This window comes from Hylobates moloch, unplaced genomic scaffold (genome assembly GCF_009828535.3).
Source record: "Hylobates moloch isolate HMO894 unplaced genomic scaffold, HMol_V3 SCAFFOLD_13, whole genome shotgun sequence".
In the NCBI taxonomy this organism is placed as follows: Eukaryota; Metazoa; Chordata; class Mammalia; order Primates; family Hylobatidae; genus Hylobates; species Hylobates moloch.
In genome coordinates, this window is record NW_026652288.1 from 49,749,266 (window position 1) to 49,765,315 (window position 16,050).

General features: G+C 41.0%; 2 protein-coding genes across 6 annotated transcripts in view; both read left to right on the forward strand.

Moving 5' to 3' along the window:
• The window catches only part of TESPA1 (thymocyte expressed, positive selection associated 1), a 37,716-nt gene extending 26,048 nt beyond the window's left edge, over positions 1 to 11,668 (forward strand). For 3 of the 5 annotated variants that reach the window (XM_058426686.1, XM_032173482.2, XM_032173483.2), the window contains one exon: positions 9,306 to 11,381. The gene's annotated coding sequence lies outside the window, so the exon portion shown is untranslated. Of the gene's footprint in view, positions 1 to 9,305 lie in introns of all 5 variants that reach the window. The other 2 variants (XM_032173481.2, XM_032173480.2) reach the window with 1 other exon arrangement.
• Positions 1,408 to 16,050, forward strand: part of LOC116480060 (zinc finger protein 723-like) — a 32,344-nt gene continuing 17,701 nt past the window's right edge. The window contains 1 exon segment of the mRNA XM_032172021.1: positions 1,408 to 1,522. Coding sequence (XP_032027912.1) covers positions 1,408 to 1,522 — 115 coding nt within the window.

Consider the following 16,050-nt stretch of genomic DNA (forward strand, 5'->3'; position numbering starts at 1 on the left):
AGCATAAACTCCCCCAGGAATCAGAACCACAGCAGAGAACCCAGACAATAACTGACGAATTACTGGATGCTCAGCATGGACCAGTCTGAGAAATAAAAACTCCAGGGAGACCCAGTCACTGCGAGGCCCCTGATTTCTGGGAGTCTTACTTCTAGGAGCTCAGCCAGGTTCTCACAGGAAATACTGGAGAAAAATCCCCTAGTGTTTCCCGCAGGGGACGGGAGAAAGGAACCATTTTGAAATACAGCAGAGCATTCTATTCCTCTTAACAAAGTCTTCCCTCGGGAGAAACTAGATACCGAAAACCTAACTGGATGAGGTTTTATCAGAGACTAACCGACCTGAAGGAAGGGAAACACCCAACTCCAGCCTGCTCTAGCCATCCCGTCCCATTAAAGGGGACAGAGAGGATGAGAAGCACAGGTGAGAGTCACAGTCCAGAGGCACGGGCTCACTGGAAGACTGAGACCCAACCGTAAGACCATGGACACTTCCCTTCTCCCTAAACCTTACCGCCGCATTACTAAAAGCCTATTTACATCAATTTCTTTTACTCAGTACATCGCGTCCAGTTATAAAAAAAAGACACAGTAAGAGGCAAAAACAGGTGGAAGAAACAGAGAAAACATTAAAACCAGTCTCAGATATGACAGGGATGTTGGGATTATCAAACTGGAAATTTAAAACAACTAAAATGATAAGGGCTCTAATGGATTAAGTAGTCTGTGTGCAAGAACAGATGAGCAGAGAGATGGAAATCCTTAGAATAAAAATAAATGCTAGAGATAAAAAATGGTGTCACAGAAATGAAGAATGCCTTTGATGGGCTTATTGGTGGACTGGACATGGCTGAGGAAAGAATCTCTGAGCTTGAGACCATAGCTATAAAAACCACCAAAACTTAAAAGCTAAGAGAAGAAGACTGAAAAAAATGGAATATCCAAGAAATGTGGGACAGTTACAAAAGGTGTAACATATGCATAATGGAAATTCCAGAAGGAGAAGAAAGAGAGAAAGAAATAAAAGAAATATCTGAAACAATAATAATTGAGAATTTCCCCCAAATGAATGTCAGATACCAAACCACACATCCAGAAAGCTCAGAGAACACCGAAAAGAATAAGCGCCAAAAAACCCACAAAAATCTACACCACCTAAGCATATAATTTTTAAACTACAGAAAATCAAAAGTAAAGGGAAAAATCATAAAAGAAGCCAGAAGGAAAAAAACCTTACCTATAAAAGAACAAAGATAAGAATTACATGCAACTTCTCCTCAGAAAATGTGTAGTATATACTCCACAAGTAGGTTCTTGCCAAGAATTGAATTTACTCTAAAATGCAACGCTTTGCTTAAGGTTGTTTGTCCAGCAGATGTCAGCCTTGTACAAGAAAAAAAATGCCAAGATGTTCCGCAAAGCAGGCTGTGTGCAGGATTTATATGGTTACACATTTCTGGGCAATCGATGCAACGCCCAGAACACAAGTTCCTCTCACAAACCTGTCCCAACTTTGTCTAAAGGTCAGTATTTTAAAATATCAGAATTGAATTGCTAGGGAGAGAGTATTGCTAGGAGTCATACATTTCAAGTACCTAACTAGATTCCATTTTCTGCCAGTGATGGGGCTTCATTACAGCAGGAGAGGTAATGGTTTAAAATGCTGTATTTTATTGATTCTAAGGCACATATTTTCCCACATTTTAACATCTCTGAAATTAGGTTGTGCCTTAAAATTCATAGTGTCAGCCAATTTAGTTGTCTTTTTTTGCCTCCTTAAGTGGAATGTAAAATAATTGAGTCTTACAAAAAATGGTTTATCATAATTGATGAAATAGAATAGCTTTATAAATTAAATGCACTTTTTCTCTCAAGTAAATTAGGAAAATATTTTGTGATTTTTTTCTATGATTACCTAGAAGAATAAGAGATCTCTTCTTTCCTGACACAGTCTTTGGCTGAGAAGGGTTCACAGTAGTTCCCAAATTTTTCCAATGTCCTGTGCATTTGTTTAACTATCTTTTCACAAAGCTATAACCTATTTCTCTCAATCCACTCCTCTATTACCCTTTAAGAAATCTCAAGAAGCGGAGAGAGCTATAGCAACAGCTCAGTACTGCCAATATTAAAGCCTGTGTGAGAAATATGGAAGGGGGAAGTTCACTCACCACAATCGAAGGCAGAGCTAAGTGGGATAATTTTTTCAGTTCTGCTGGGAAATAGTCCCACTTCTCCCTTTTTCAGAGTCTGTAATTATTTCCTGGAGATTAATGATCTTCCACTGTAATGTCATTTCAAGTCCCAAGTATTAACTACTACTTGTTAGTAGTGGATAGGAAGTGGTAGCAGCACTCAGCCAGCCACCGTGTAGCGTTGTGCAGCCCACGCATTGCCCAGAGACACCCAGCTGAGTAGGCAAATGGGAATTAGAATCCAGCCCTACTGAGCTTGCCATCCAAAAACTCTAGGGCTTTCATCTTCTAAGAGTGAGCTCCATTTTTTTCTAATTCATTCACATAAGGTGAGTGCCTTTCTGTAATTAGCACAAGGGCACTGCTGTGGTTTGAATGAGTCTCGCAAAGTTGGTGTATTGGAACCTTAATCCCCAATGCAGTGCTGAGAGGTCAAACCTTTGAGAGGTGATTAGGTCATGAGGGCTGTGTCCTCGTAAATGGATTAATGTCACTATTGTGGGAGAGGATTCCTTATCTCAAGTGAGCTTGTTATAAAACCAAGTTTGGCTGTGTCTTGCTTTCTTGCTCTCTCACGCAGATGCGGGCTTTTGACCTTGGATTTGCCAGCCTCCAGAATTGTAAGAAATAAATTTCCTTTCTTTAAAAATTGCCATTATCTGTGGTATTGTTATGGCAACACGAAATGAAGTCAAACAGGCACCTTTTATATTAAAAGAGGACCTTGACCCCCAGCCAACAGCTTTCTTCACTTGCCACCTTCTCATTTAGTCTCTGCTGGGAAAGAGGTTTTAATCTTCCTCCAAGTTCCTGAGAAAGGATGACCCACATCTTTCCTCATAATTTCCACCATGCTCAAAAATGTCAAATTCACAGCCCTTTCTATTGGTTTCCTGTGTTGACATTTAAACCACTTGACCTTTATCACACTTATAAGAGGCAGAGCCAAGGAGAAAGTTTTTATTTTTTGTTGTTCTTTTTGTTTCTTTCACCAGATCTGAGGTAGCAACAGGTCAATATTTATTCTCTTTGTGAAGTGACCATATCTAGAGGTGGAAGTTTTCATTTTTATGGTCAACCCTGCTGGTGGCGGCAGAAGAGACAGGAGGGACTAGGTGGGAATGCTCGCTCAGAGCACAAGACAAAGAAGAAAACTAGCTTGAGATACCCCCAAATGGTGGGTAACTCAAAGCACTATCTGTTTTATACTTGGTGGAACCTGTGTAAGTTGGGTAGCTACAGTCTTCTCTTTGATGTAAGATTGTCCTGCATGATAATATTACCAATAACAATATATATAGGGATTACTACCAGATACTACCAGACAGTATCTTTAGCACTTATGGATATTAAATCATTTCATCCTATGATATAAGGTCTTTCATTATTCCCCATTTTATAGATGATGATACTGGACACAGTTATTTTTATATCAAAATAAATTCTGAAGAGGGACTGTCAGATGTGAAGTGTAGGAAGAGATTAGACAAGGGGGAGGGATAGCAGGAGAACATCATGAAAATGTGAATATTTTTCCACCTCATTTACAATTCTTACCAAGGTTGTTTTGCCTCTGTTGGGAAAATATAATTAAAAACAAAATCTCCTCCCACCCCAGGAAATCGCTCCACAACGGTGTAAAAGAAAGAAAGTTTTATTTTTGAATACCATTGAAGCAGACTATGATATGCATTACAGAACATCCACTAAACAGATTGCAAAGACAGAACGAAATCTTACCCTTGTACATAGCCAAGCAGATACAACCCATTACTTGGCTGTTGTCAAATAAACAATACTTCGTCCTCAAGTAAGAAGACTTAACAGAATCATTTGTCACTCACAGTTCACCCTGGACTTACCTGGTAATTGAGTGGCCATCTGTGTCAGTCAATTGGCTTTATGCAAAGAAAAAATAAACTTCTCATATTTTTAAGACAGGAAGTGGTTTTGCAAGTTAAAACAAAGTGCTTAAGTTAGATGCCCACCTGCCCATGGAGACCGGAAGAGAGAGGTGCTACCTTCCTTGATAATTACCTCTCAAAGGGATGGCTGTCAAGCTTTGCCCGTTTTTTTAATTGGATGATCTATTTGTTCGTTTTGTTATTAAGTTGAAGAAGTTTCTTATATATTTTGGAATTATCATTTATTGAAAGAAGACATACAAGTGCCCAACAGGTATATCAAAAGATTCTCAATATCACTAATCGTCAAGAAAATGCAAATCAAAATCACAATGAAATATTACCTTAAACCTGTTAGGATGGCTATTAGTGAAAAGAAAGATACGTGTTCGCAAGGATGTAGAGTAACTGGAACTACTGTACAGTGTTGGTAAGAATGTAACACGGTGCAATGGCTACGGAAAAGAGTACTAAGTTTCCTCAAAAAATAAAAAGTGGAACTACCATATGATGTAGCAATCCTATTTCTGGGTATTCATCCAAAAGAATTGAAATGAGGATCTTGAAGAGACATTAGCACTCCTATTTTCACTGCAGCGCTATTCCCAATGACTAAGATGTGGAAACAAACAATGTCCATCAGTGGATGAATGGATAAAGAAAATGTGACATATATATATACGGTGAAATATTGTTCAACCTTTAAAAGAAAAGAAGCTGTGCAGTATGTGATGGCACGGATGAATCTTTTGGACATCTCTCTATAGAAGACTTATATGAGACAATATTTCTGAAAATGCTATACAGTATAATTACTAGAGGCTCTTTCTACCAGAAGGATTGTGTAAAGTGGTGTAGATGAAGCCAGGACCTCCTCTTCTCTGCACATCCTCAAAAGCAATTCTTACATTGCTTTCTATGTGAATGTTGACACATGATGTTGTGTGCCTTGGCAGCCTTGGAAGTAATCTTGGTGATCCATTTGAACTACAACTTAGAAAATGGGGATCATGCAATGCAGATAGAGATTATCTTTCTGCCTTCCACAGCCAAAGAAAGGATGAGACAGTATAGATAAAGGGAAGACTGAGGAAGAGAAAAGAAGATACAGCAGTGTTCTTTTGTCTGTGGTTTTGCATTTTGTGATTTCATTTACCTGAAATCCATTTTATACTTGAATGGGCTCAAGAAAAGGACTTAGCAAGATCATGCAACTAGTTAGTATCAGAGCCAGAACTAGGGCCCAGGTCTCCTGAGATCCAAGCCAAGGCCGTTTCCATCAGAGCATATGGCCCTGATTGAGCAGAAGTTTAGGCTGTTACTGTGGATCATGGCAAGCCTCACTACCTGTACTTGGATCTGACCTTCATTTACTGTGTACCTTGACCCTTTAAGCTAAGTACCAATACTCTCACTACCTTTGTCACCACTGAAATATACTTGCCTTCTTATAAAGTTACCAGCAAGAGGAGCATCATACAGAATAAGCAGAAATGTTCACAGGATGCTTTGAGCTCATAGTTCAGTGAAAAACATGACAAGAAAATCAGTAATTATTAATAATTTTCATTAAATGCCATAGGGACCAGAAATTAACCTTTCAGAAGATGACATTACTTTTTTTTAACGATGTGTGTTGGCAAAGATGTAGAGAAGGTAGGCTGGGCACGGTGGCTTACGCCTGTAATCCTAGCACTTTGGGAGGCCGAGACGGGCAAATCATGAGGTCAGGAGATCGAGACCATCCTGGCTAACATGGTGAAACCCCATCTCTACTAAAAATACAAAAAACATTAGCCGGGTGTAGTGGCGGGCACCTGTAGTCCCAGCTACTCGGGAGGCTGAGGCAGGAGAATGGCATGAACCGGGGAGGCGGAGCTTGCAGTGAGCTGTGATCGCACCACTGCACTCCAGCCTGGGCGACAGAGAGAGACTCCGTCTCAAAAAAATAAAAATAAAAAAAAAGTAAATAAAAAAAAGATGTAGAGAAGGTAAGTCTGGACAGATGTGTCCAACATTGAACAGGGAGAAGGTAGCTGAGGAGAGTAGAAAAAGGAAAAGCAGAATATTGATATTCTAGGCAGAGAGAAAGATAAGTTCAAAGACAGATGAATGGAATACCACAATATCTTATGAAACTACACCTTATGCCTAGTGGGAGAAAGGGGATGTGCTGGAGAAAGATCAGGAAATCAACATGGCACATGGATACATATGTAACAAACCTGCACATTGTGCACATGTACCCTAAAACCTAAAGTATAATAAAAAAAATAAAAAATAAAAAAAAAAACTTAAAAAAAAAAAACTGAAAATAAGAAAGATAAATAGAAAGGAAGTTATAAAACAAAATCTCCTGTGTTATTTTAAGTGTTTTGATTTAGTCTAAGATAGGAACCCACTGAAAAATTTACAAAGGAAGAGATGTGATTAGATTTGTCTTTTAGAAAGATTATTCTGGCAGAAGTATGGGAGATGGACTGGGTAGGAAGCCGGTGGAGTAAGGAAAATAAGTTAAGAATCTACTGCAGAAACCTAGGGAGAAATGCGATGATCAGAAACAAGCTGAAGGCAGTGGGAATGGAGGGGAGGACGAGTGAGATTTTGAGATATTTAGGAGGTGAAATGTCTAAGCCAGGACCGATTAGACTTGTGTTTGGGGAAGAAAAATGGAATAAGGAACAGAAAGATAGGGCATACAGGTATCCTCTTGGGCAACTAAATGGATGTAAATATCATTTTATTAAGAATGAAGTAAAATAGGAATAACAATTTGGAAAGCAAATATATTAAAGTATAATTTTCAAAAAGTAAAAAAATGACTCTCATGCAAATGTAGATAAACATGTTCAAAGACTTTACTCAACTCATTAATTACTGAAGGCACCAGCAATATGCTTGACCTGGTCCAAAGACTATTTGAGAAGTCAATTTATACAGAGAGATAATTTAATAGATTGCCATATTAGATACAAAACTGGTTAATATCCAATAACAGCATAAATTTTATCTCTGGGATTACTGGTTCCACTGGATGGAAATTATTTGCATCTCTACCCAACATAAATCACTAAGGTAATCTCTGCCCTTGCAAAATTATAAAATAGCAGTGTAAATAGAAAGTCAAGATTAACACTGTACTGAAAGAATATCTAGTCATCTTGTTTGACTATTTAGAAAAAGCTAAAGAGTTCATATCTGAACATGGTGAGTGTAAGGTACTTCTAAAATACTATGATAAAGAGATCCATGTCTTCGTTGGTTTCTGTTGCTATAACAGAACATTGCAAACTAGGTATTTTACTTTATAAAGGAAATTTATTTACTACAGTTCTGGGAGCTGGGAAGTCCAAGGTTGAGGGAGCACATCGGGTGAGGGCCTTCTTCCTGCATCATAACATGGCAGAGGATATCACATGGTAAAAAAGCAAGAGCATGCCATCTCAGGTCTCCCTTCCTCTTCTTATATAGCCAAGATTCCCATCATGGGGCCTCACCCTGATGAGTTTATCTAATCCTAATTTTTTCCCTAAGACCTCACCTCTTGATACTGTCACGATGGCAATTAAATTCCAGCATGAATTTTGGAGGGCAAACTCAAACAACAGTCCATAAGGCAATTGGATACAGGAATCTAGGAATTGAGCTGTTTGGAGTTCAAGGCTTACTTATAATAGGTGATGGCATGAGGAAAGATAGCTCACCCAAGAAAGTACGCAGAATCAGAATCTGAAGTAAAAAAAAAAAAAGATACTTAGAAATATTAATATTTAAAGTTTAATCAAGGAACAATGTATATAAAGGAGCAACATTGATTAGAAAAAGAAGGTTGCAAATAGAAACCAAGTGATGTTTCTCTCAAGAAGGAGGGTCTAGTCTTCAGTAACATTTACCATAAAATATCCAATAGGAAGGAAAATGCAAAGATACCATTGTATTTGTGACTAGATAACAATTACTAACCTTGATAAGAATATTTTTATTTGGGTGACAAGGCTTTAAAATATTAATATGAAAAGTGAATAAGAAGTGATGAAAAGAAAGTAGGTAAATAATTTTTTTCTAGGATGGTGAAAATTTAAGCATACAGTAAATATTTCCCTGGAAGGAAAGAATCAATAGAATGGGAAAGGCTATGATTTAGGAGGGAAGGGATTGTATTAGTCTGTTGTCACATTGCTATAAGGACCTACCTGAGAGTGGGTAAAGAAAAGAGGTTTAATTGGCTCATGGTTCCACAGGCTGTGCAGGAGGCATGGCTAGGGAGACCTCAGGAACTTTCATTCATGGCAGAAGGGGAAGGGGAAGCAAGCACATATTTACATGGTCAGCAGGAGAGAGAGAGAGAAGGGGGAAGTGCTACATACTTTTAAACAACCAGATCTCATGAGAATTCACTCGCTGTCATGAGAACAGCAAGGGGGAAATCTGCTCCTGTGATCCAATCACCTCCCATGAGGCCCCACCTCCAACACTCAGGATCACAATTCAACATGATATTTGGGTGGGGACACAGAGCCAAACCATATCAGGGATGTTGATGGTGTGAAGTCACTGAGAACTGGGATGAGATGAGATCCAAGGCACTTTTGGAGGGTGTAGCTAGCCATAAAATAGTGTGACAGATATTTCTCTGAGATTAAAGGAAAGAAAAAATGGAAAAAAATTTTAAGTGTCAATATAGTTATATTGGTCATCTGGAGAGGAAGTCAAGAAAAATTCTGCCAATTTCTTTCTCTCTTTTTTCTGTGGGGTCATTACTAAAAAGTGTGAGTCAGGAAAAGAATGGTAAAAATTTGAGAATTCTACCATGTAGAAAAAACAAGAGAAATAATTATTAATAGAAAATGCATTGCTAGTTGAATAGGTGAACAATGTTAGGCTCATTTCAAGGTGCAGAACATGAATTGATAGTGGTTTAGTGATATTCTCCAACAGTGCTCAGCAATCTATACAAAAAAAGGTATAAATATATGCTTTTATAAGTATTAAACAGTAAGAGGTAAACTCTTGCAGGAATCTCACCTCATGATGAAAAGAGCAGAAACCCTAAGTCACGTGACTCTTTGCTGCTGCTGCTAATAACTTTAAATATCACGTATAATACTGAGAAACATTTCCACAGCTGAGGTATGAAAGTTCCTACCAACCTCAGTACCCGAAGTTGTTTCAAAAATGCATGATATGTATCTTTTTTATTTCCATTGCAGGCTTTATCCACCACCACAACAGCATGTGGTCTGACAGAAGTGGCTTCATAGAAGAACCTAAAAGCCACCTCTTGCAGGAAACTGCACTGCCCTCAACATCCAGCCCCTACTCCTTGGTCCTCCAAACCCCCAAACTCTGCAGGAGAAAGGCAGCATCGTACATGGAGAGGAAGACCAGACTGAGCGATTTGGAATCCACATCCTAATGCTGCCACAAGCTGCATGCAAAAAGACCTTAGGCACATCACTTCATTTCTCTGTACACTGGTTTCTCTACTATGTGTGTATTAAAATATATAATGTGGACAATAGTAAACTGAACAAAGCCTTAATTTTCTCCCAAGCTTTGACATTGCCAAGGGCAGTTAGGAGACTTCAGGATCAAGTTTAGGGGACAAGTTTTTCTCTAATACTTTCAAAAGGCCCAAGTGAAGAGGGGAAGGACACCTCACTTTCTGGCTCTAAAAGCGTGGTGCATCTCACAGTAAGATTCCCTCTGCACCTCTGTTCATCCCTGTGTTCCTAACTAAATTCCAGAAAATCTTCCACAACACCGGAGTCCTATCTTTCTTCTTGAGACCTCCTTTGAAGAAATCAACTTGGAGGCTCCTCCTTAAATCCAGTTTCTTTCTCTACCCAAAAATTTGCATCTTTATAGAAAAAGAGATAAGTAGGATTCAGAGTCTCTTCTCCTAGCCATTGTGGGGGGAAAAAATGCTATTTCTGCTGGCAGAAAACAGTACAAATAATTTTTTAAAATCATGGCATGTTTTTAAAGTTAATTAACAGTTGTAGTTTGCTTTGGAAGTTAAATGTTTTGTCAATAAACAGGGACTGAGCACATGCAGTGCTCTCTTAGGTAGCATGTGGTTTCAGAGCATCTTGGACACATTTCTCCCCTGAGAAAATATTAGTATTAATAGAATGGGAGAAGTAAGATACACGCATTTCCAGAAGTGTATTATTTGGCTGCCTAATAAATTGTGAGACAAAAAAAAAAAAGACAGGAAGAGAGGGACTTGAGGGAATTTGAGGGAAATCATAACCAAAAGTTTAAAGGAAAAAATTACACCAGATATGATAAACAGAAGTTGATTTTGTTCTGATGCTATTGCCAGCATTAGGGGAGAAGGCACAAACTAAATCTGATACCTAGTGAGGCAGAGACAAAGGGCTAGGGTGGAAAAAATTTTAAACCATCTGTGTTTACTAATTCACCATACCAAAAGAAAAAAATGAACTTTCTCCGTATTTCATGATAAAAGATAGTTTTACAATTTGCAAAAAGCCCCCCACTCCAAGTTTCCTACCCTTCCCACTCACAGAAACAAGGAGACAGGGGAACTATCTTCCTTGATGTTTATATTTCAAAGAGGTGGTTCTCAGGTCCTAGAGAAAGATATTCCTGAGTTGTAAAACTGGGAAGAGGCTGGGAGAAGATTTACATCTCAAGAAATAGAAAGAACTACAGCAAATTTTCTAAAGCAAATATTCTTAAGGGAGGTCAGGGGCCTTAAGTCAGGAAGAAACCTATTTGGTCAAGCTGAGGGGAAAGTTAAGGCTATCTTGGTCACAAGAGAACAGAAATATCTGACAATATTTCATTTAAAGAACTGTATTAGTCCATTCTCACACTGCTATAAATAAATACCTGAGACTGGGTAATTTATACAGAAAAGAGGTTTAACTGGCTCACAGTTCTGCAGGCTGTACAGGAAGCACAGCAACATCAGCTTCTGGGGAGGCCTCAGGGAGCTTTAACTCATGGTGGAAGGCAAAGTGGGAGCAGGCATCTTACATGGTGTGAGCAGGAGGAACAAAGAAAAGGAGAGGTGCTAACACTTTTAAATGACCAGATCTTGTGAGAACTCACTATACAATACCAAGGGGAGATGGTGCTAAACCATTAATGAAAACTACCCAGTAATCCAATCACGACCCACCAGGCCCCACCTCCAATAATGGGGATTACAGTTTGACATGAGATTTGGGTGAGGACACAGATCCAAGCTGTCAGGCCTCTGAGCCCAAGCTAAGCCATCGTATCCCCTGTGACCTGCATGTATACATCCAGATGACCTGAAGCAAGTGAAGCATCACAAAAGAAGTGAAAATGGCCAGTTCCTGCCTTAACTGATGGCATTACCTTGTGAAATTCCTTCTCCTGGCTCAGAAGCTCCCCTACTGAGCACCTTGTGACCCCCACCCATGCCCACCAGATAACAACCCCCTTTGACTGTAATTTTCCACTACCTACCCAAATCCTATAAAACAGCCCCACACCTATCTGCCTTTGCTGACTCTCTTTTCAGACTCAGCTTGCCTGCACCCAGGTGATTGAAAAGCTTTATTGCTCACACAAAGCCTGTTTGGTTGTCTCTTCACATGGACGCCCGTGACATTTGGTGCCATGACCCAGACTGGGGGACATCCCTGGGGAGATCAATCCCCTGTCCTGCTCTTTGATCCATGAGAAAGATCCACATACGACCTCTGTTCCTCAGACCAACCAGCCCAAGGAACATCTCACCAATTTTAAATTGGGTAAGCGGCCTCAATTTACTGTCTTCTCCAACCTCTCTCACTATCCCTCAACCTCTCTCCTTTCAATCTTGGCACTATCCTTCAATCTCTCCCTTCTCTTAATTTCAGTTCCTTTCCTTTTCTGGTAGAGACAGAGGAGATGCGTTTTATCCGTGAACCCAAAACTCCGGTGCCAGTCACAGACTCAGGAAGACAGTCTTCCCTTGGTGTTTAATCACTGGGGGATGCCTGCTTGATTATTCACCCACGTTTCAGAGATGTCTGATCACCACGGGGATGCCTGCCTTGATCCTTTACCCTTAGTGACAAACACCACTTTCCTGGGGCACCCGCCACCCCTTCTCTCCGTGTCTCTACCCTCTCTTTTCTCTGGCCTTGCCTCCTTCACTATAGGCAACCTTCCACCCTCCATTCCTCCTTCTTCTCCCTTAGCCTGTGTCCTCAAGAACTTAAAACCTCTTCAATTCACATCTGACCTAAAACCTAAATGCCTCATTTTCTTCTGCAATGCTGCTTAACCCCAATACAAACTCGACAATGGTTCCAAATAGCCAGAAAAAGGTACTTTCGATTTTTCCATCCTACCAGATCTAGATAATTCTTGTCATAAAATGGGCAAACGGTCTGAGGTGCCTGACGTCCAGGCATTCTTTTACACATGGGTCCCTCCCTAGTCTCTTTTCCCAATGTGACTCATCCCAAATCCTTCTTCTTTCCCTCCAGCCTTTCCCCTCAGTCCCAACCCCAAGCATCACTGAGTCTTTTCAATCTTCCTTTTCTACAGACCCATCTGACCTCTCCCCTCATCCCCAGACTGCTCCTCCTCAGGTCGCTCCCCGCCAGGCTGAATCAGGCTCCAATTCTTCCTAGGCTCTGCTCCCTGACCCTATAATCTTTCTATCACCCCCCCTCCTCACACCCAGTCTGACTTACAGTTTCATTCCGTGACTAGCCCTCCCCCATCTGCCCAGCAATTTCCTCTTAAATAGGTGGCTGGAGCTAAAGGCATAGTCAAGGTTAATGCTCCTTTTTCTTTTTCTGACCCCTCCCAAATCAGTTAGCATTTAGGCTCTTTTTCATCAAATATAAAAACCCACCCCAGTTCATGACTCATTTGGCAACAACCCTGAGATGCCTCACAGGCCTAGACCCTGAAAGGACAGAAGGCTGTCTTATTCTCAATATGCATTTCATTACCCAATCCACTCCCAACATTAAATAAAGCTCCAAAAATTAGATTTTGGCCCTCAAACCCCACAACAGGTCTTAATTAACCTTGCCTTCAAGGTGTATGATAATACTTACAGAAGAGTTGCAATTACTTGCCTCTGCTGTGAGAGAAACTCCAGCCACATCTCCAGCACATAAAAACTTCAAAACACCTAAGCCATAGCAGTCAGGCATTCCTTCAAGACCTCCTCCCCCAGGACCTTGTTTCAAGTGCTGGAAATCTGGCCACTAGGCCAAGGAATGCCCACAGCCTGGGATTCCTCCTAAGCTGTGTCCTATCTGTGCGGGACCCCACTGGAAATCGGACTATCCAACTCGCCTGTCAGCCACTCCTAGAGCCCCTGGAACTCTGGCCCAAGGCTCTCTGACTGACTCCTTCTCAGATCTTCTTGGCTCAGTGGCTGAAGACTGACACTGCCCAATCATCTCAGAAGCCTCCTGGACCATCACAGATGCTTTAGGTAATTCTTACAGTGGCGGGTAAGTCCTTCCTCTTCTTAATCAATATGGAGACTACTCACTCCACATTACCTTCTTTTAAAGGGCCTGTTTCCTTTGCCTCCATAACTGTTGGGCGTATTGACAGCCAGGCTTCTAAACCTCTTAAAACTCCCCAACTCTGGTGCCAACTTGGACAATATTCTTTTATGCACTGCTTTTTAGTTATCTCCATCTGCCCAGCTCCCTTATTAGGCCAAGACATTTTAACTAGATTATCTGCTTCCCTGACTCTTCCTAGGCGACAGCCACACCTCATTGCTGCCCTTTTCCCCAGTTCAAAGCCTCCTTCACATCCTCCCCTTGTATATCTTCCCACCATAATCCACAGGTATGGGACACCTCTACTCCCTCCCTGGCAACTGGTCACATGCCCATTACTATCCCATTAAAACCTAATCACTCTTACCCCACTCAACACCAATATCCCATCCCACAGCATACTTTAAAAGGATTAAAGCCTGTTATCACTAACCTGTTACAGCATGGCCTTTTAAAGCCTGTAAACCCTCCTTACAATTCCCCCATTTTACCTGTCCAAGAACTGGACAAGCCTTACAGGTTAGGTCAGAATCTGCACCTTATCAACCAAATTGTTTTGCCTATCCATGCTGTGGTGTCAAACCCATATACTCTCCTATCCTCAATACCTCCCTCCACAACCCATTATTCTGTTCTAGGTAAACCTAGCTGACCCCATAGATCTTAAATCCTTTCCCCACTCCCCTTTCCATTCCTTAAAAAACAGCTCCCACACTAGCTCTCCCTAACTCATCACTCCCTTTCCATTACACAGAGCCAAAGTGCAGGGCTGTGCGGTCAGAGTTCTTACACAAGAGCCAGGACCACACTCTGTAGCCTTTCTGTCCAAACAACTTGACCTTACTGTTTTAGCCTAGCCCTCATGTCTGTGTGCAGCGGCTGCCACTGCTTTAATACTTTTAGAGGCCCTCAAAATCACAAACTATGTTCAACTCACTCTCTACAGTTCTCATAACTTCCAAAACCTATTTTCTTCCTCACATCTGATGCATATACTTTCTGCCCCCCTCCACTACCTCTCAGCAAGCTGAACTCATTGCCTTAACTTGAACCCTCACTCTTGCAAAAGAGTCAATATTTATACTGACTTTATACTGACATGTCAATATTTATACTGACTCTAAATATGCCTTCCATATACTGCACCACCATGCTGTTATATGGACAAAAAGAGGTTTCTTCACTACACAAGGGTCCTCCATCATTAATGCCTCTTTAATAAATACTCTTCTCAAGGCTGCTTTACTTCCAAAGGAAGCTGGAGTCATTCACTGCAAGGGCCATCAAAGGGCATCAGATCCCATCACTCAGGGCAACACTTATGCTGATAAGGTAGCTAAAGAAGCAGCTAGCGTTCCAATTTCTGTCCCTCACTGCCAGTTTTTCTCCTTCTCATCAGTCGCTCCCACCTACTCCACCACTGAAACTTCCACCTATCAGTCTCTTCCCACACAAGGAAAATGGTTCTTAGACCAAGGAAAATATCTCCTTTCAGCCTCACAGGCCCATTCTATTCTTTAGTCATTTCATAGCCTCTTCCATGTAGGTTATAAACTGCTAGCCCATCTCTTAGAACCTCTCATTTCCTTTCCATCATGGAAATCTGTCCTCAAGGAAATCACTTCTTAATGTTCCATCTGCTATTCTACTACTCCTCAGGGATTGTTCAGGCCCCCTCCCTTCCCTACACATCAAGCTTGGGGATTTGCCTCTGCCCAGGACTGGCAAATTAATGTTACTCACATGCCCCAAGTCAGGAAACTAAAATACCGCTTGGTCTGGGTAGACACTTTCACTGGATGGGTAGAGGCCTTTCCCACAGGGTCTGAGAAGGACACCGCAGTCATTTCTTCCCTTCTGTCAGACATAATTCCACGGTTTGGCCCTCCCACCTCTATACAGTCCAATAACGAGCAGGCCTTTACTAGTCAAATCACCCAAGCAGTTTCTCAAGCTCTTGGTATTCAGTGGAAACTTCATACCCCTTAACGTCCTCGATCTTCAGGAAAAGTAAAACAGACTAATGGTCTTTTAAAGACACACTTGACCAAGCTCAGCCTCCAACTTAAAAAGGACTGGACAGTACTTTTACAACTTGCCCTTCTCAGAATTTGGGCCTGTTCTTGGAATGCTACAGGGTACAGCCCATTTGAGCTCCTGTATGGATGCTCCTTTTTATTAGGTCCCAGTCTCATTCCAGACACCAGCCCAACTTGGACTGTGCCCCAAAAACTTGTCATCCCTACTATCTTCTGTCTAGCCATTCTCCTATTCACCATTCTCAACTACTCATAAATGCCCTGCTCTTGTTTACACTGCCGGTTTACACTGTTCCTCCAAGCCATCACAGCTGATACCTCCTGGTGCTACCCCCAAACAACCACTCTTAACTCCCTCTTAAAGTGAATGAATAATGTTTGCTGGCAGGGCT